Source organism: Geotrypetes seraphini, chromosome 1 (assembly GCF_902459505.1).
Source record: "Geotrypetes seraphini chromosome 1, aGeoSer1.1, whole genome shotgun sequence".
Taxonomy (NCBI): Eukaryota; Metazoa; Chordata; class Amphibia; order Gymnophiona; family Dermophiidae; genus Geotrypetes; species Geotrypetes seraphini.
This window is the reverse complement of record NC_047084.1, coordinates 447,500,625-447,522,421: the sequence shown is the minus strand read 5'-3', so window position 1 is coordinate 447,522,421 and position 21,797 is coordinate 447,500,625. Positions and strand designations below refer to the sequence as shown.

The window sequence follows — 21,797 nt, the reverse complement described above, 5'->3', positions numbered from 1 at the left end:
TTTTCAATTAAATTTAGGTGCCGATAGGGCACCTAACTTAAGGTGTCATTTATAGAATCTGGGCCTTAACGTGCAACTTAGTAAGTAGGTCACATAATTAGAAATACAATTTGAGGAAAAAGCACACAAATTCTCCTTTAAGAATAGAGAAATGGCCTAGAGTACTGTATCATTTTTCACTGAAAGAAAAAAAGTTATTTTTGGCATGAGTGTTGCATTCCAAATGAAGAAAGAGGGGTAGGAGGGCTCTGAGTAGCATGCATAAGCCTTTATGCTGTAAATGGAAAGAAGGGTGAGTTCTTATTTCAAACACTGCTTGATAGGAAGCAGAGATCTTTATCAATTACATAGTAATATTTAATTTCCTTGCATTCACGGTTCCCAGAACTGTTTTATAATTTGTTTATCTTAATGGAAAAGATTAAAGCCAGCCCAAGTTTACACACGCTGATCAGAGGGCTTGGGCTCTGATCAACAATCAGATGAAATATATTTGTTCAACAAATCATGCCGTTTGCTTCCAAATGAACAGCCCTTAACTTTACCGGCTCCTCAGCTGGGGATATTAGCAGCAGCACTGATAGGTCAGACTAGCGGCTCTTGCCCAGAGACTTTCTATTATTTGTTGTTAAAAACCAAACAGTTGGGTTAGCGGTAGGGTGCGCCACCTTTCAAGATAGCTACAGCCAGTCTGACCACTAACTCAGATTGTATGAATATTATTTTGGCTTTTGAACAAAACGTACTATTTTCTCCAGGAAGGACCACAATCCCTTGGGTGTTTGATCCTGTTGGATATCTTGGCTGGAGGCTCACAAAAACCCACCTGATTAAGATCACCTACTAGAATTAACCATGCCATTAGTGTACCATGGTAGGTTTCTTCCCCTTCTCCTATGATCATCATCATCAAGAAGTGACTTGTGCCAAGAAACACTTAAAATTCATTAAAGAAATGTCAAACAATTTTTGAACAAGAAAATATATTGAACCATCCAGCTGTTTTAGGAATAATTCATGGCTGGAGAAGTGCCGTTAGAATAATTCATTATGTCGAGTCGTTATTTACAACCAAATTACTTCTGTCAGTACCTCATTAGGTACAGCGCTGCTTTTGGGGAACATATCCAGAAAAGAATTTGATTGCATGGATAAAGGCAGAATAAATGATTACCTTCTTCTTTTTTTTTTTTTTTTGCATTTAGTGATTTTAAATGTGGCTCATCACGGAGCTTTGAAGGCCATGAGGCAATAGGAAAATTGCAGGCATTTGTTTTGTCTTAGAGACCCTTTTACCAAACTGAAGTAAAAAGTGACTTTCGTGCATGCTTATGTAGGTCATTCCTGAATTTCTAATCTAATCTAAAACAGGCCCTCTTTTACTAAGGTGTGCTAACCGATTAGCGCGCGCTAATTGATTTAGCACACACTAAACACTAATACGTGCATGTTAGTCTATGGATGCGTTAGCGTTTAGCACGCGCTAATTGGTTAGCGCACTTTAGTAAAAGAGGGGGTTAGACTTGTATACCGAATCTTCACCTAAAAGGAGCTCGACTCGGTTAACAATAAGATAATTTATAAAAGAGAAAATGAGGAAAGAGTATAAATATTATTTTGTTATTTAAGATCGAGAATCCAAATATCGTTGGAATTATAGATTTATGAAAAAACTGGAAAGAGGCAATCATTCTAATAGAAGCTGGAAGACCATTTTAGATTTCGGTTAGTCTGAACGAGAAGGATTGGTGCAGCTTTCCAACAGATTTTATACCTTTCAACGATGGAAAAGAGAGTTTAATTTTATGCTGCTCTCGAATCAAGCAACCTGCATAGCATTTATAGTCAATGAAACAAAAGATAGAAAGGTGGCATACAAAAGTTTAAACGTTATACACGCACATTTAAATTGTATTCTATAAAAAACCGGAAGCAAATGGAGCCGTTCTACTTTTTTCAATTAGTTGCCTCATGCTAATTTCCCATTAGCGTGTGGCTATTAGCTCATGATCCCCAACTGCCACTTATTTTGCCACTAGTAAGGACTCACGCACTAACCATGTACTTAATCGATTAGGGCAGTGTGTCTCAAACTTTTCAAGGTGCGGCACACTAATCTTGCAGCCATGGCTGGAGGGCACCTGGAAATGCCTGGACGTCAACGTGATGACGTGAAGCGCATGCATGAAGTCATCACGTCCACAAAATCCTGAGTGGAGCAGAACGGGTTCAAGTGGATCGATTTTTCACTCCGTCAAAAATTACAAAGACTAGGGAACACTTCATGAAGTTACAGGGAAATACTTTTTTTTATTATTATTATTTATAGTTTATTGATTTCTTAATCCATTACAATATCAGAAACAAGTAATTGGCATAAAAGAAAATATACAAAAAGAAAACTATCACTTTTAAATTCCAAACTAGCCCACATTTTGGGGACATGAGAAGCAGAAAACAATATAAGAAATGATAATAAGGTACTAGAATAGAAATTTCTATTAATCCCATTTTACCTAAGGAGTGATATGAACTTATTTTTCCTCAGGATTATTTAGAAGAAACAATTCAAGCTGACTTGGCTCCCCAGAAACCATAAGAATTATTTTCCCATGTAACCAGGCTTTTCGAAGGAAACTTTAAGAAAAAAGTACCTCCCATTGCTAAGACTTTAGGGGTTCCTTTTACAAAGCTGCGATAGCGTTTTTAGCACACGCAGAATTTTAGCGTGCGCTAAACCCACGCTACGCGGCTAGAATTAACGCCAGCTCAATGCTGGCGTTAGCGTCTAGCGTGCATGGCAATTTAGCGCAGCTTTGTATAAGGAGCCCTAGGTCTCAGCAATAGGAAGACTTTAAGACGCTGCTGTGTCTGCCTGGATACATCAGGGAAAATGGAAATAGTTTGACCATAAAATAGTACAGATTTTTGAGGAAAGCATGCTTTCATAATACTTCTCTTTTTTTCCAAAGAAGATAGTGTAACTAACAAGGTTGTTCTTTTGGATATGGGTTCTTGGGTATTTTCAAGAAATCTTGTCAGATCTAAACTGTCTGGAGAGGCAACAATATCGATATCTCCTTTGGGTTTTACTTCTCCAATACTACCTGGAACAGAGTAAACATTAGTAATGTCCCCATCTCAGTTAGGGCTCTGGTCTTTGATCTGGGAGTCGCCGTGGGAGTGGACTGCTTGGCGCGATGGACCACTGGTCTGACCCAGCAGTGGCAATTCTTATGTTCTTATCCCTGTCTTCTATAGCGATCTGTAGGACTTCTTTAGAATAAATTTTAAATAATTCTCTAGGTGACAAAAAAATGCGTTAATGGAAAATTCAATAAGCGCTCTCATTGAATTTTCTAAAGCTTCATGTTTAGAATGGGTTAATGGACTATCTTTAATTGCTGAAGTTGGTGCAGCCTGAGAGAGCTTTACCTGAGCATCCATTCCCCACTAGTTTAAACTTATTTTCTTGCTCATTAATCTTTGCAGATACGCTTTCAGAAAATTTAGCAAAACTCTGCAGGTTGCCTTGCAAATTACCATTCATCTTAACAATAGCATGCATAATATCTTTCAAAGTTAAATCACTTCCCTCTGGTATTGAATTACCTATAGATTGATATCTAATAGAGACAGATTTTATCACTTCAAATCCAGTGATGTCTGAGTCCTGAGATATATCAGTTACATCTAGATCTTTTTGTGACTCAGACTCTACCACCAACCTGGAATGATCATGTCAGTTGGTTCGAGTCTACCTCCTGTCGGTTGAGGGGGAGGGGTAGACACCCTATTGATAGGGAAAACTCCAGAGGCGATAAAGGACCAGCTACAGATGGTAATATTGGAATTAGATGTTTGTCCATAGGACCTTGAGTTTGAGAAGGTTCAAACTACTTCTTAATGCCTCCTTTTCTTTTGCTCATCAAGAAATCTTGAACAAACTTGTTCAAGAATCCGGAGACTCCAAATGTCTCCACACGTGCTCCGAAGGTGCTCCAAAAGTGCGTGCTCTTTTGGACTCGCTCCTTTGGAGCACGTGCCCTGCAGGCACGTGCCTGTGGCCGCGTACCACTGAGCGGGCACTGCAGATATTCCATCTTGCGGGAGGACCCCGCATACGCAGGTAGAGGGAAACTGGCCAAGTGCCTGAGTTTCACTGGCTCTCCACCCTCCTGTTGTTGGAGAGAGTGGGCGCTGCAGATATTCCGTCCTGTGGGAGGACCCCGCACACATCAGTTCTCCAGTCTCGTTGTTTTGCTTACTCGACCGCATGATTTTCAGTCTCTTGAGAGCGGGTTTTACTCCAATTTAGGATCCCTGAAGAAGGAGTGTGTTTTTGAAACACGGATTGTGTCGGGTCCCAGTTTTCTACACAATTGGACCATATCAGGATACAAACTGTTTTATATTTTAATAATTGCAATTAAAGTTTTGCTTTTGATCAAGAACTTGGCATCTTGTACATTACTGCTGCAGTATCCCCCTTTTTTTGTTTGTTGCTTGACATGTTTCTACTGCAGTTCCGTTGGATTCTTTTGTTTGGATTTTCCTTTTGTAAATATGACAGTTCTTCCCTGTTTAATTATAATTTCAGCTCAGTTTTTTTCAGCACTATTTTAATGTGATTTTAGATTGTAAACTGCCTTGACCTCTCACAAGATAAAGGTGGTACATCAAGCCCCTAACTAAACATACAGTCCATTTTCATTATTTGTGGTAGTACGGTTCTCGAAAATGTTTGCAAAATCGTGAATAACGAAATGCTGAGTCTATGGGAAAATAGAGGTAAGGTTCTAGCATTACATGTTGTGCCTCAAAACCGCGGAAAGTGAACAATGGATCCTATTGGGAAAGTAGGGTTAGGTTCCTGCATCGGACAGCATTTGGGAGTACATTACTCCCCCGAAATTTGCGGGGGTTCCGTTCCAGGAACACCTGTGAATTTTGAAAAATCGCAAATACGGTTTTGCGCCTGTCAAAAGGCAGGAGAGGGCAGCTGGGGCACCGGCGACTGCAGAAAATCATTTGCGGTATGCTCCGACCGCCTCTTCCTGTTACTAAAGTCAGGATATACCAATCAAGAGCTGCTTTGACACGCAGCTCCTGATTGGTACAGACTGACTTTTGTACAGGAAGAGGCGGTCAGAGCATACCGCGAATTAGTGAGTCCACGATTCGAAAACTGCAAATTCATGGGTGAACACTGTAATTTACTCTTTGGACACTTGGGGGCCATATCGAGAAGCAAACGCCAGATCGCGAAGTGAAAATGAAAGCAAAGGAAGCTGTTTTATAAGAGCAGGTCTGCAAATATACAAACAGAGCAGTGCGAATGGGGAATATCAGTCACAATGGATGCAACTGCAGATACCTAAAATCACGCATTAGGAACATGCAAATAATGAGAATGGACTATAAACATAAACATCAAAGTGATTCTTCTAGTCTACTCAGAGAGATTCATCTGCTTTGGCAAATGAACATCTGGTAGGTCATTCTATAAATCATTTTTGATTGTAAAATACATTTTACATGAATAAAAAGGGTTCCATAAAATTACCTCACCCATAAAATATGAATGGTGCAATTAGTCACCTCCTTATAAGTACCTTTAGAGTACACATGCTCAGAGGAGGAATTTAGGCAGAGTGGGTAAAGTCATAATTTACACAAGTACATACTTTGGGCATCAACATTTCCATCTGCTCCCAAGCAATGCAGAAGCAGGATTTGGGCTGGTGTTTTATGAAGATATGAGTACATAGGCACCAATGTGTCTTTATAAAATAAGTTTAAAAATAAGCATTTCTCTGCACAATTTAGGTAGGTAAAAAGTATTCTAGATATATAAATCAATGTTTTGCAAAAACTCACAGTAACAACTTTTTTAGGCATATCAGAAGCAGAAAGCCTGTGAGAGAATCTGTGGGACAGTTAGAACATTAAGGAGCAAAAGGGAGGACAAAGACATGGCGGACAGACTGAATGAATTCTTGGCTTTGGTCTATGGAAGAAGATGTCTGAAATGTTCGTGCCTGTACCAGGAATGGTTTTCAAGGGTGACGATGCAAAGGAATTGAAAGAAATCTCGGTGAATCTGGAAGATGGACTCAGTTAAAGAGTGATAAATCACCTGGACCAGATAGTATACACCCCAAGGTACTGAAAGAACGCAAACAATGAAATTGCTGACCTGCTGTTTGTGAACTGTAACCTTTTGTTAAAATTTCCCATAGTACCTGAAGATGAGAGGGTGACCTATGTAACACTGATTTTTTGTTTTGTTTTTTTTAAAGGGTTCCAAGGTGATTACAGACCAGTAAGACGGTGGAAGGCAGCAAGGCAGTGGAAATTATTATAAAGAATAACATTATGGGACATGTAGACAAATAGTTTAATGGGACAGAGAGTCAGCATGGGTTCAGCCAAGGAAATCTTGCCTCACCAATTTGCTTGTTTTCTTTGAAGGTGTAACTAAACCTGTGGATAAAGGTGAGCTGGTTGATGTAGTATATCTAGATTTTCAGAAAGCTTTTGACAAAGTTCTTCATGAGCGGCTCCTGAGAAAATTAAAGAGTCATGGGATGCAATGTTTCTGTTGTGGATTAGGAATTAGTCTCGCCGCCATCTAAAACTGAATATGGCCAAGACCGTGCTCCTCCTCTTTCCACCTAAACCTCCCTCCCCCCCTCAACACTCTCCTCCTCCCTGTCTTGCAGCTTACAACCTCGGGGTCAGCTATGACTCCTTTCTCTCCTTCTCCACTCAGATCCAACAAACCACTAAACCTGTCGCTTCTTCCTCTATAATATTACCAAAATCCAGCTTCTCCTTTCTGAGCACACTACCAAAACCTTTATCCACACTCATCACCTCTTGCTTATACTACTGTAACTTGCTTCTCTCTCAACCGTCTCTCTCCCCTTCAATCCGTTCAAAATTCTGCTGCATGAATTATATTCCACCACAGCCGCCATACTCACATTACCCCTCTCCTTTCCTAAAGTCACTTCATTGACTCCCCATCCATTTCTGAATACAGTTCCAACTCCTAGTGACCTACAAGTGCATTCACTCTGCAATCCCTCAAAATCTCTCCTCACTCATCTCCCCCTATGCTCCCTCTCATGAACTCTGTTCATCGGTAATCTGAACCCTTCTCCTCCACTGCCAGCTCCAGACTCTGCCCCTTCTATCTTGCCGCAAAGTATGCCTGGAGCAGACTGCCTGTATTATATCAGATCTAGCAGAATTCAAATCCAAGCTAAAAGCTCACTTTTTCGAGGCTGCTTTCAACTCCTAACTCCCTCTCATCTTAAGATACCTATATGTCCATCCTATCATTCTCTCTGCAAGAAACTCCCCAACCTCTATATGTCCTGTCTGTCTGTCCAAATTAGATTGTAAGCTCTTCTTAGCAGGGACCATCTATTACATGTTAAATGTGCAGCGCTGCGTATAGAAATGATAAATAGCAGTAGTAGTAGTTATTTGACAGAAAACTGAGAGTAAAGCTAAATTGTTATCCTTCTCAATGGAGGAGGGTGACTAATGGAGTGCCAAGGGGATCTGTACTAGAACCAGTATTAAGTCCTTAAGATATATTTTCTATGATACTACTCGGAAATGTATATTCTCAGTTACCATCCCTACCCTTTGGAACTTGCTTCCACTACATTTACGAGAAGAGAGACATCTTGACAAATTTAAAACAAATTTAAAAACCTTCTTATTTAAGGATGCATATGACCTTTGACTTCCCTACACCTCCTGATTCCAACAAAAGAAGATCATAGCCTCCTCTTTCTAATATGTCATCCATCTATGTCCTTCTGTTCTATTTCGATTGTAGTTCAGCCCTTCTCTCCATTTGTTCCAGTATGTCATGTTATATCTTATGTCTTTGTTCTATCCCTCAAAATTTTTTAAAAACTTTTTATATTGTAACTCTGTACACCGTTTAGACAATTTTTTAAGCTGTATATCTAATTGTAATAAACTTGGTCACATATTTATAAAAAATTTGGAAATCAAAATGACAAATGAGGTTATTAAAATTGCTAATAGTACAAAATATTAAAAGTTCTTAAAACACATGCAGACAGTGAAAAATTGCAGGAAGACCTTAGGAAATTAGAATACTGGGTATCCAAATTTAACCCTCCCCTCCCCCCTTTTATGAAGCCACGTTAGGCTTTTTTATCGCCGGATACGACGGTATTAGCTTTGACCCTGATAGGAATTCTGTGATCATTGTCCTTTTACTGCCGCAGTCGGTGATACAAAGCCTAACACAGCTTCATAAAAGGGTGGAGGGTGTGTACAAATGAAAAGTGATGCACATTGAAAGAATAATCCACCTTAAGAGTTAGCATCCAAGAAAAAGATCTAGGTGTCATTGTATTCAATACACTGAAATCTTCTGCCCAGTGTGTGGCAGCGGCAAAAAAAAGCAAACAGGATGCTAGGAATTGGGAAAGGGTTGGTAAATAAGATCAAGAATATTATAATGCCTCTATATGGTGTGACCTTACCTTGAGAAGTGGAATTAGAAAAAGTTCAAAGAAGAGTGACCAAAATGATAATGTGGATGAAACTCCTCTCATATGAGAAAAGGCTAAATATGATAGCGCCCTCCAGCTTGGAAAAGAGATGACTGAGGGGGGATATGATTGAGGTTTACTAAATCCTGAATGGTGTAGAATGGATAAATTGAATTGATTTTTTACTCTTTCAAAAATTACAAATACTAAGTTACATGGAAATACCTTTAAAACCAATAGGAGGAAATATTTTTCACTTAAAAAATAGTTAAGCTCTGAAACTCGTTGCCAAAGGATATTGTAACAGTAGTTAGAGTAGCTGGGATTAAAAAAGGTTTGGACAAGTTACTGGAGGAAAAAGCCATAGTTTGCTATTGAAACAGACATAGGGGAAACCAGTTTTTGCCCTGGGACTAGTAGTATAGAATGTTGCTACTACAGTACTCCCCTGATATTTGCGGGGGTTCCGTTCCTGGAACCCCCACGAATACTGAAAAACTGCAAATACGTTTTTTAGCGGGAGAGATAGGAGAGGGCAGCCGGAGCACCAGCGAATGAAGGAAATCACTCACGATATGCTCCGACCGCCTCTTCCTGCACTAAAGTCGGGCCTCACCAATCAGGAGCTGCTTTTGACATGCAGCTCCTGATTGGTGAGGCCCGACTTTAGAACAGGAAGAGGCGGTCGGAGCATACCGCGAGTGATTTCCTTCACTCGCCGGCGCTCCGGCTGCTCTCTCCTGCCGCTTCGGCTGCTCTCTCCTGCCGCTTCGGCTGCCCTCTCCTGCCCGGTCATTCGCGGTCAGAAAATCCGCGAATGACTGGGACCGCGAACCGCGAATGACCGGAGGAACACTGTATTTGAGTTTCTGCCAGGTACCTATGACCTGGATTGGCCACTTCTGGAAACAGGATACTGTGCTACATGGAGCATTATGGCAATTCTTATGCTCAGATAAGTTAAAAGTTTAAAAAAAATGTATTTATGCAAAGGAAATATAAAAATTAGATACACAGTTCAATGTGCTATGATTAGAGGTGATTACTTCAGACGCTCCAACATGCGGGCTTGTCCCGCAGTCTGACAACCAGTTCTCTGAGCACTTTATAATTACGTGTATTATAAGTGGTTTAGAACAGGGGTGTCAAAGTCCCTCCTCGAGGGCCGTAATCCAGTCGGGTTTTCAGGATTTCCCCAATGAATATGCATTGAAAGCAGTGCATGCACATAGATCTCATGCATATTCATTGGGGAAATCCTGAAAACCCGACTGGATTCCGGCCCTCGAGGACCGACTTTGACACCTGTGGTTTAGAATCACCTTTGCTTCACTAAGTAGTGACAATTCCACCTTTTATTTTTTGCTCTTGTCACTTTGGGGAAGTGTGTGTACCTTTAAGTGTGTTGTTCTTCCCGATTATTTTTGGGTTTTCTTCTGCCCACCCTGAATATAGATAGATGCGTGCAGGCTTATATGTACATGCACTTAGCAGAGATATTTCTGCCAGAAGAAGCACCCACATGTGTACTTCTATAATATGAAAACTATGGTGGTAATTTTATAAGTGGGTACCTCCTATTAGGTATCCTAATGTTGCATTATGAGATACACTTCTCCCTCTGAATCCGTGGTTTCAGTATCTGCGGATTCGGTTATTTGCTATTTTTTATTTTTTTTTAAAATAAAGCTGCATTCCGGACCTTCCCCGCCCACCCCCAGAATCCTGGACCTTACCTGGTGGTCTAGTGGGCTTTCGGAGCAGGAGCAATCTTCCTATGCTCCTGCCCCATGCAGATCACTCATAGGAAAGCCTGCTAAACCACTAGGTAAGGTCCGGGATGCCGGGGGGGGGGGGGGGAAGGAAGGAGAAAGGCGGGGGGTGGGTCAGAGCCGGCCAAAAAGTTATTCGCAAATTTTCAACATTTGCGGGCCGGCTCTGCCCCTTACCCCCGCAAATACTGAGAGAGACATGGGGAAAAAATTTGTCCCCGTCACTGCTCCATCCCCGCGACCACTGACACTGTCCCCGCCCCGTCCCTGTCACCACTGTCCCTGCCCCGTCCCCGTAGCATCCATAGAAGCCTCAGTGCTGCAATATTTAGCTTATTCCTTCCTTATAAATCAAACTTTTGGGTGCTGAACTAGAGAAAGACATGTTCATCTGGCAGGGCTTTGTTTATAAATTTTTATCAACACAACTAATATACTACTTTATCCTAAAGCAAAAAAAATAAATATAAATATTTTTCTACCTTTGTTGTCTTGATTCTGCTTTCCTCATCTTCTCATTCATTTCGTTCCATCCACTGTCTGCCTTCTCTGTCTCTTCCATATGCTCTGTTACTGTGCCTCTTCCTTCCATCTCTCCCTCCACCCCCACCGCAATTGGTCTGCTACCCATCTTCTTCCCTCCGCTCCCCCCATAGTCTTGAATCTCTCTTTTCCCCATTTCCCTTCAGCGTCTGTTCCTTCGCACCCCACCTTTCCCAGTTCCCTTCAGCGTCTGTTCCTCTCTAGCCCACCTTCCCCAGTTCCCTTCAGAGTCTGTTCCTCCGCACCCCACCTTCCCCAGTTCCCTTCAGTGTGTTCCTCTATAGCCCACCTTCCCCAAGCCCCTTTAACGTCTGTTCCTCTCTATCCCACCTTCCCCAGTTCCCTTCAGCATCTGTTCCTCTCTAGCCCACCTTCCCCAAGCCCCTTTAACGTCTGTTCCTCTCTAGCCCACCTTCCCCAGTTCCCTTCAGCGTCTGTTCCTCTCTAGCTCACCCTCCCCAGTTCCCTTCAGTATGTTCCTCTCTAGCCCACCTTTCCCAGGTCCCTTCAGCGTCTGTTCCTCTCTAGCCCACCTTCCCCAGGTCCCTTCAGCATCTATTCTTTCTACCCCACCTTTCCTCCCTTTCTCCCTCCCTGCTCCTTAACTTCACAGCAGGCAATTTCTCGAAAAGTGCTTCCTACCAGCAGCCAGACCGTTGAAATCGCATGTGGCTTCAGGAAAAGTTGTGTCTGATGCAACCGGAAGTTGCATCAGAGATGACCTCTACGGCAGCCACACGCGATTTCAACGCTCTGGCTGCTGGTAGGAAGCACTTTTAGAGAAATTGCCTGCTGCGAAGGTAAGGAGCAGGAAGGGAGATGCTCAAGTGGCAATCAGGCTCAGGCGGCGGTGATCAGGCTCAGACGGCAGCGATCGGTCTCAGGCAGCGGCGATCAGGAGGGATGGAGGGAGAGAGATACTTGGGCGGCGGTGACGATTGGGTGGCGGCGGCTATCAGTATGGAGGGAGGGAGCGCGATCAGTGACTGTGTGCGTTCCCGCTCTTCACTGTGGAGACAAGGCCATTCACCGCTCAACGGGGCGGTGAATGGCCTTCTCCCCGTACCCGCGGCGACCAATCCTTTTCTCTCCCCCATTTCGGCGGGTTACTCGCAGCAAGCCACAGATAACAGCCACCATGTCATTCTCTAAAGTGTACTATTCTATAATGGCATGTAGGCACCCAGGTTTCATTAGAGAATGCTTGCATAACCTGGCGTTGGCATGCCTTATAGTTATATACCTGTAGATTCGTCAGCCATGGAACTGATATACAGTAAGTGCAGGTGCCTAGTACAGCAAGGGTTCACATAACTTACAGTATTTTGTAAATTGTACATGTAAGTAGCAGCCCTTCCCATGCCATGCCCATGTGAATGCCCACTTTAGATTTACTTTCTCTGCCACTTACACACACTTATAGAACAGAGCCGAGTTACTTTGCTGCACAGCTGTGTACACTCACCTGCAAAATTACCAGTATATTCTGTACATTTACCTGTTTAAATAGTACATAAATGCTGTTATATAATTGCTCTTCAAGTACACTGTTCAATTCAGAAATACTGTCTGCAGGAAACAGCAGGTGCGAATCTCTTCGCATACTTTTCCTTAGGCAATTGTCACAGACCACAGTTAAAAGGTACCCACAGACTTTGCAGCTGTGTAGACACTGTGAAAATTGTCCTCATAATGGTAAAATCCCATTAGTACATATGGCTCTAGGTTAGGGATCTCAAAGTCCCTCCTTGAGGGCCGCAATCCAGTCGGGTTTTCAGGATTTCCCCCATGAATATGCACTGAAAGCAGTGCATGCACATAGATCTCATGCATATTCATTGGGGAAATCCTGAAAACCCGACTGGATTGCGGCCCTCAAGGAGGGACTTTGAGACCCCTGCTGAAGTCTAGGTGAACTTATAAGCTAATAACATTTCGACATAGATATTGAATGAAAGAAACACTTATGAGTATAAATGTCATTGAAACATCTGTGTACCAGATTATTACACTTGCAGGGATGTGATTAGAAGAACGGAAAGTGTGGCGCAGTGGTTAAAGTTACAGGTCACAAGAAGCCCACGCTGTTCCTTGTGACCCTGGGCAAGTCACTTAATCCCCCCATTGCTCCAGGTACATTAGATAGATTGGGAAAAATGCTTGAGTACCTGAATAAATTCAAGTAAACCTTTCTGAGCTCTTCTGGGAGAACGGTATAGAAAATTGAATACATAGATTTAGATCATGCCTTCTTACAGTTGTAATTTAAGGCGCGTTATATTCAGGTACAGCAGACACTCACCAGAGTTTGTGCTGGGATGGTCTATGGTGATGTTGAGAGACACTGTCCGGATAAGTGCCGCAGAACGTCACCTGAGACAACTTATCATCCGACACTGTATCACTGAGACACTTTATTAGAGACACTTCACCTGAATGTCAGGTGATGAAGTGCTTCGGTGATGAAGTGGAAGGATGGATACAGGTGTTAACCTAATTAGGGTAATTGATTTGCATCAGCTGTTGACATAAGCAAGAAAATACTAGTGCCATGTATTTATTATATATAGTGATTCTTGTCAGGGGAACATACCATATACAAAGCAAATTTTCAGAAAGTTTGCAGGCAGGTATCAACAAAGGATACAAAACATGCCTTCAATAACTGGTAGACTATCTTTTCATTTGTTCAACCCTGAAAGGCAAACTGCAAACCAAATATTCCTTAGAATCTCCACTTGGGGAGCTGGTTAGTTAGTATGAGAATTTAAGTACTGAACACTTTTTATTCCACTTAAAATAAAATAAAAATACTGTTTGGTACCTGTCACTGTATTTCACTTCCTCTCCGTTCTTGGCCCAGTTGATGGATGGCTTTGGGTTTCCCCCAGCTTCACAGTGAAGCAGCACACTCAGCGTTCCACTCGCCAGAGCCACAGTCTGGCCCAGATGGGTGATAACTTCAGACGCCGAGAGCTGCTGAGCAGCAGAGATCTTCCTCAGTATCACTGGCTTTCTGTAAGGCTTTTCTACGCTGCTCAGGGACTCTGCTTCGGTAGATGATGCCCTCCAGGAGCTCAAAAAGCCAGAATCAGTTTTGTAAAATGGGGTATCCATAAAACTCAAGTCGGGTCTTTTCTCTAGGGACTCAACACCTGGCTTGTGGTGTTCTGGGTGACTCTTTAGCATATCGTGTGCCAGCTGTAAAAGGAGCTGCCTGCTATAAACATCCTGGAGTTCCTCTGGCTGCTGGTATAAGGTCCCCATGATTTCATCTAGACGTTTCTGTTCAGTGTCAAAAGTAAATGGAAGAGCATATTCCTGATTCTGGTCTTCTTCTGATGAAGCATTTCGTTCTCTGGAATCCTGTAGGTCCAGTGGTTCCGAGTGTTCCCCATGCCATACTTTGAGTTCCAGAAGTCTTGAGACAACATCATCGTATCGACTGCTAGGATCGGTCAGAAGTCCTCGTTTTTCAGTCTTACTACCGTTGAAGAGAATCCCATTGTATAGCTTCTCCTGGGGACGAAAGGCCTCATTTAGCCTGGCTTTCCTTGCGGCTTCCTCCTCCCTGATACCAAATGAACGGGTGATGATTTTATTGTTTCCATCAATCAGCTTGATAACGAAATGCTCTTGGGCTGTCCCTGCAATGCAGGTGTACACTCCAGTGTCTGAAGACTTCAAGCGGTGGATTTTGATGTAGCCATGTAGTGTCACAGTAACATGGGCTGTGCTGACAAGACGTCTGCCGTCCTTTTCCCAGGAGATAAGAGGCTTATGGAACCTTCTGACAGGGCATCTCAGGACAACAGAAGTCTTAGGTAGCAGGTAGGCATAGCCACCCACAGTGAACTGCAGTTTCTTCTGTTTTCTGGTCTGAATGTAGATTTTTCTCAAGGCCAAAATATGAGGGCTTTGCTTCTCACCAGGTCTGCCATGTCCTAAAATGTAATTAATAATAGTTATTAGAATTATATTTAAAAAATGAATTACAAGCTGTTGATGAGTGACATGATACCTTTTGCAGCATTTTATTTGTACCTTGAGATCAAATAAGAGTATCAGATGCTCAAAGTTATTTAACGAGCCACAAATGGCTATAGACCAGCTAAATTGCTTATTTATGGCTAACCACAAATATTCAATAGGACTTAACCGGTTTTCTCTTTTATGGTTAGTTCCCTCCATGAAACCAGCTAATTTGGGAGACTTATGCAGTTAGGTGCTAGTATTCAACACCTGACCACATAAGAAAGCCAGTTAAATTGAGTCGCTGAAAGCAGCTTGTTTACTTCACTCAGGCTGCTCACGGCCCAAAGAGTGCAGAACTGCAGCACTGGAAACAAAAAGTGCCGGATCTCGACAGGGGGGGGGGGGGGGGAGGGGGAGGGAAAGGGGAAGAAAATGCCAGAACTCTGTGAGAAGAAAGATGGGGAGGAAAGGGAAAGGGCAGAGAGAGGGAGGAGATGATGCACATGGATGGAGAGGAGGGAAAGACATGGAAAAGTAGATAGATTGAGAAGGAAGCAGAAAAACAGCAGAAAGTTAAATATTAAAAGTGAATGCCAAAGATGGATGTAAGGCATAAAGTAAAGGAGAAAAACAGCATATGGATAAGAAGGTCCTGGAAACAGTTAAGAACACTGACAGAAAGGAGCTCTGCCAGAGCCTGAGAAAAGATGATTAGAAAAATGAAAATTACCAGACAACAAAGGTAGGAAAAATTATGTTATTTTCAATTCAGTGATTGAAATATGTCAGTTTTGAGAATTTACATCTGCTGTCTATATTTTGCACTGCTCAGGAAGAAATGCACTTCTCTCTATTTCTCTGCTGGCATCATGGGTTTCAGCTGTATATATTAGGACTTTTCGTTTGTGGTCACATATTTGATCTGTGTTCTGCATTGTGTGACCAAGGCCAAGTGTTCTGGTAGGAATGAATGTCAAGAATAACTATAGGCATCATGACCCCAAGTAGGAAGATATTTGTTGGCTGTTCATCAGCCCTTTTGGATCCTCACTTAAAAAATTAGCGAAGACTACTGCTATATATATGTGAATCCTGCCCATATTCCTCCCAGACACCACCTAGGTGAGATCCCACTTATAGAATATGTGATATCAAATATATGTGAGAATTTTACATATTTACATGTTTACAATATGTACACACCAAACTGTTCAGTGAAATTACTAAACTACAGTTGCCACTGGGACCATCACTGCCTTTACTGTCCCACACCGCCTATGATGAAAACTGTAACATTCTATATGTTATTATTGAATCAAATGGAACTTATTTTTTGAATCCAAGGCAGATGGATGTAGAGAATGACACGGGGAAAAAAATCTGTCCCCGTCACTGCCCCATCACCGGACCACCATCCCCTTCACTGTCCCGTACCCGCTGTCCCTTTCACCACCCCGTCCCCGTCCCCTTCACCGCTCTGTCCCCGTCCCCGTAGCATCCACCCTTCCCTCTTGCCACCTCACCACCCTTCAGCGGCCCGAGAATCTCCCTCCCTCCTCCTTACTTTCACAGCGTGTTAGTAAAGAAACTTACTGAAGCTGGCGAAGCCTGCCTGCAGTTGCGTGTGTGTGGGCAGAAGCTTCTCCTCTGAGACAACTGGAAGTTGCGTCAGAGGAGAAGCTTCCGCCCACACACACGCGACTGCAGGCAGGCTTCGCCAGCTTCAGTAAGTTTCTTTACTAAAGCGCCGTGAAGGTAAGGGGGAGGGAGGGAGGGAGGGAGATAGATTTGGCTGTAGAGCGGAGCTTGACAAGATGGTGGCTCGAAGCAGCACGCCGACATCGTAGCCGAATGAGTGTCTTTTTTTCTAACCAGAAATGGTGAAAAGAAAGTCTAAGCGCCCGGGATTACCGGGAGAGCGAACACCTGTACTCGGCCCGATGGACGAATACGTGCAGCATAGCCTTGGGACGCAGCAGCATCCGGAGAGTAATACCTTGGCTGGAGGGAAAGCGCTGGCTAAGGCGTCTCTCCCTTCCTTTGAGAGTGTCAGTCTCTCTCCGGAGGAACGGAGACCTCCGGTTCAACCTAATGCAGCAAAAGCGGAAGCTGGAGTAGTGGGAGAGGTGAAGCCGACGCCAAGCCGTATTCAGGACGACCTCCTGCTTGCCCGGCAGGGCAAAGTTCCTGGAGCCATGTGGAAGCAGGGGGAGAGTGCAATTCCATCTAAGCAGCCACGAGGAGAAGAGGACCGGATGAAAATTGTTTCAGGACTATCTGCAGCAAGCGCAAGTACTTTGGCTTTAACAGGGGCAGTCAGAACTGAGCTTTTGCCCTTACCTAAACCTAAAGTCTTTAATATGGAAACAATTTGGGAGGCCATTTCCAACCTCCATTTGGTTTTGGGAAACCAGATTTCAGCAACTTTCTCAAAATTGTACTGCGATACTCTCAGAAAACTTGGATTTGAAGAATAGAGTTTCGGTTTTGGAAAATAAATTAAATGCTTGTGACACCAGAGTAAAAACGGTGGAAGCGCAAGCACTAACTTGGGTTAACGATAGTGCAAGTTTGCATTTCAAACAAGAAATGGTGGAAAACTCCATTAGGAGAAGTAACTTGCGGATTATTAACTTTCCAAAATTATTTTCCATACCGGCAAAAGATATGTTTAAGCGTTACCTAAGTGAAGTTTTGAAAGTACCTGATTCCTCACATCCACCTCTCTCTAAAATATATTATCTACCTGTGAAGACCTAGGTCTCAAAGTTCTAATCAACAGAATTTTTCTGCAGATAATTTGGATTTAACTGATTTCTTAGAGAGGTCAGAAACTGAGACTCAGGTTCCAGCAACATTATTAGTACAGTTTGCTATTGATTCAGATAGGGAATGGCTGTTAAAAATATTCTTCAAATATAAAGATGTTCCCTTTTTGTCAAATACTATAAGAATATACCCTGCTGTTTCTTGTCCGACACAGAGGAGAAGGAAACAATTCCACATACTGAGACCTAAGGTGGTTCAGTTGGGGGCAACCTTTGTTCTGAGGTACCCCTGTAAATGTGTAATGATTTATAAAGAGAACAGATATGTTTTTTTTTGACCCGCAGCAGTTATCTAAATTTATTGCTTCTCAGGATAGTAAGTAATAATTAATTCTGATTCTCAGTCCGTTTTGATAAGGGAATGTTCTAGAGCACTTGAGTCTCCTTTTGATTTACCTGGTTATATAATATGTTTGCTTAATTTCAGCAAATTCAGCACCGTCTCCATTGATTGTGGACTAATTATATTGTGTATTCAAGAATTTTCCTTGAACTTTTTGGAATTAATGGTCATTTTTAATTTCACGATATTTTTTCTTCTATTTCGATTTTGATTGTCAAAATTATAAAACGAATAAAGAAATATAAATGAAAAAAAGATTTGGCCGTAGGTAGGGAGGGAGGGAGGGCGGTGACTACGCGCCTTCCCTCCCTTAACTGCGGGGACAAGGCCATTCACCGCTCCACGGGGCCTTGTCTCCGTACCCGCAGTGAGCACTTTTTCCCCCCCCACCGTTTCGGCGGGTTACTCGTGGCTACCTGGCTAGCTGCGGGTAACTGCCACCGTGTCATTCTCCAGTCGGATGTTAAAAAGCTCCTTAGGCAACTACAGAGTGAAACTCGTGCTCAAAAGTGCTGGTGTTAATAAAATGAAAGCCTTGAAGTGAAAGGGCCCCCCGACTCGAGTTTTGCACTCTTCATCAGGAGGGGGTCACTGTTCATGGCACAAAGGACTGGCAAGAACTGAACTGCACATCTAGCACACATATGCATGTGCAAGACCGGAGGATTAGGACTTCGATAGGAAGACAGGACTTAAATGAGAAACCAAGGTGGCAAGGGAGCCCCCTCTGGTGATACAGACAGGTCGTGACCTGTTTGGGCCGCCGCGGGAGCGGACTGCTGGGCGGGATGGACCTGTGGTCTGACCCGGCAGAGGCACTGCTTATGTTCTTATGTTCTTATGTTCATATGCTAGTATTCTGGTCATTTGTGCACACATTTGCCATGTAAACATTAGCACTTTTTTCACAAAACTTTTACTATTTCACATAGTGGCTGATGCTCGTGTGATTTTATAACATTAGAGTTTTAGATGATGGCTTCTTAAGTAACATTTCTTGTATATTCATGATTTAAAAATCTTTCACATACATGTGCAGGTAGCCAGTGCCACTGCTTACATGTGTAAGTTCTACTATTTATATGTAAAACACCTTGAGTAATGCCACTCTTTTTTTAGAGCATGTTTTGTTATAAAAAAAAAACTGTTATTACTATATGTGCAGTCAATTAACCATATTATTCTATGGGTTTGCACATATTTTATAGAGATGAGTAATAATTTAAAAGGCTTGAATAGCCTAATTCACTTTAAATTGTTCCTATTGGCCACCATTAACATTCTTCTGGGTATTTGGCTTTGAGCAGAACAGTTGCGTTCGAAATGAGTGCCAGTGCATGCATGCAATAGATTGCTGAATAATATGTTTTAACGCAGATGAAACTAAATAATAGAGCCTATATTAGTAAACTTAAACGTATGCCAAACTAAGAGTCGGATTACGTGTCTTCACTATTTTCCAAGATGTAACGAGTTCTAATCTCTTCTGTCTGAAGCAGTACATTGTTTTTCCAAGTGATAACAGTGACCTCATCGCCTTGTCCAACGGATAAATTAAATGTGGAGAAGGGATGTAATTGTATCTTCCAACTTAAAGAACACATCATTTTTTTTCTTTTTTTGCTGAGTATTTAGGTGTCGTAGAAAACGAGTCCTTTTCTTATTGGTGCCACGCTGTTTAAGATTTCATCAATATTATAGAGGCACTTGCTCTAGTCCAATAAGGACTTGCTAATATAGTTGGATATTTACTACAGGTATGACAGGAACCACCTTATGCAATAGTCTTATCACATTAACTCCCTCATTCTTTAATTTGGCACCTAATGTTGGGTGCTAAGAGTCCATTTCTATATATGTCACTTTAAAAAATCTGCTTAGACTAGCGTGGTGCAAAGCGCAATTCTATTAAAGTTAGGCACCCATTATAGAATCACATTTAGTGTTACCTAAGCATGCTTAGGCAGCGCTAAGCATTCTAACATTTATGCGAATCCTATTTATGCCAGGGTTTTCTTGGCCCAAATGCCTGCGCCTAAGTTAGGCACCCAATGGCTCCTAACTCAAAAACACACCCATGATCATCCCCCTAGCCATGTCCACTTTTAACTATGCGCATTGCACTAGGTGCCTAATCAGTTGCCTAGTAAGGAGGAGGGGATGGGGGTGGTCCGCCCCGGGTGCCGACTTGGTGGGGCGCTGGTACCTTTCCTCCCCTCCTTCCCCACCGCTCCCACTACCGCATGCATGCGCCCCCTTCGCTTCCTCTGTACCTCTAATGTTCTTGGCACGAGCAGCTACCCTAACCTGCTGCTACTCGTGCCATCGTCAGCTCTCCCTCTGACTTCACTTCCTGGACCCTGCGCCTAGGAAGTGACCTCAGAGGAAGAGGCGACGCTGGCATGAGCAACAGGTTGGGGGTTGCTGCTCGCGCCGGGATTGTTAAAGAGGTACAGGAGAAAGGAAGGGGCACACACGTGCAGCAGGAGGTGGAGGGTGGAGAAGAGAGCAGGTAGAGGTGCCACTGCCCTAGACGCCTCTCACCCTCGCTACACCTCTGTGCCTAACTGTTGTAGAATCATATCTACCAAGCTAAACACCTAACTTTCAATTAATCAATTAATTCATTCATTTTCTTTACAGTCGACTCTGTTTAAGTGCACGCCCTTTGGACCAGGTCTCCACGTGCGCTTAAATGGAGTGTGCTTAATAGGAGTAGGGGGGAGAGGGGAGGGGGAGACTGTAGTTAAGCCGGCTCAGTTTAAATATGGCGCATGGGCTGCTGGAGCCTAAAGTACAGGAAAGCTATGCCCTACAGCTTGAGTGGAAGCGGAGCACTCACTTTCCCAGCTGACCCAGCGCTTAAGCTGCTGTGTGAAGCCTAGCCATTCCCAGTAAGAATGTGATTGCATTTAACCAGAGTGAACGTAATGTGAAAGAATACAGGTTGGATTTATGACATCAGGGCACATAAGCAGATTGTGTGCTTATCCGAATTGCAAATATCCAAAGCTTACGTCCATTGACTTTAATGTAAAAAAAAAAAAAAAAGGGACCGTGATGGTAGGCTGCAGGTAACTAAAGCGTGCGCTTAACTGACGTGCACTTAAGTGGAGTCAACTGTATTTAGTATTTTATACACCACTTATAGTCTAAGTGGTTTACATTCAGAAATTCATGTGCCAATTAAGAAGGATTGAGTGCTGATTATTGGCGCTTATTACTCAATTAAATTAGGCACCTAGATTGACTAGGTGCGCCGATAATTTTACGCGGACATTATAGAATTTGGGGGCAAGTGCATACCTATGTTTTAGAATAATAGCACTTAAATCAGAAGCTTCAATAATTGCCAGGTATGCGTGTCATTGCTAGGTGCTATTTTAGAATGTAAGAGCTCATGCATACCCATGGGGGGGGGGGGTGCAGACAGGCTACGGCATGCCACAAAGCAATGCATGAAACTTATAGAATATTATCATTTGGACACGTGGAGGGGCATAATAAAAAAAAACGTCGAAGTCCCCTTTTGGCCTAAGGCCTTAAACGTTTAAAGTAGAAGCAGGGAAAATGTCCATTATCAAAAAAAATGTCCAAAAGGAGGTTTTTTTTGATAACGGCCTGCCTCTACGTTCAGCTGTGTAAACGCCTAGACCACCACTACGTCTACACTAACACCATATAATCAACCTAAAAAAAGCCTAACTCCTAAATGCCCAAAACAAGAGCTTTTAGGTGAAAGAGGAGCCAGTCCTTCACCTAAAAGCTGGATTCTGTTACCGGTGTC

At 42.7% G+C, this 21,797-nt stretch overlaps 1 protein-coding gene across 4 annotated transcripts in view; it reads right to left on the bottom strand.

Moving 5' to 3' along the window:
- Positions 1–21,797, bottom strand: part of ADAMTSL1 (ADAMTS like 1) — a 1,156,072-nt gene that overhangs the window by 117,028 nt on the left and 1,017,247 nt on the right. For all 4 annotated transcript variants that reach the window (XM_033920627.1, XM_033920609.1, XM_033920600.1 and 1 more), the window contains one exon: positions 13,689–14,808. In XM_033920627.1, coding sequence (XP_033776518.1) covers positions 13,689–14,808 — 1,120 coding nt within the window. The remainder of the gene's footprint in view (positions 1–13,688; positions 14,809–21,797) is intronic.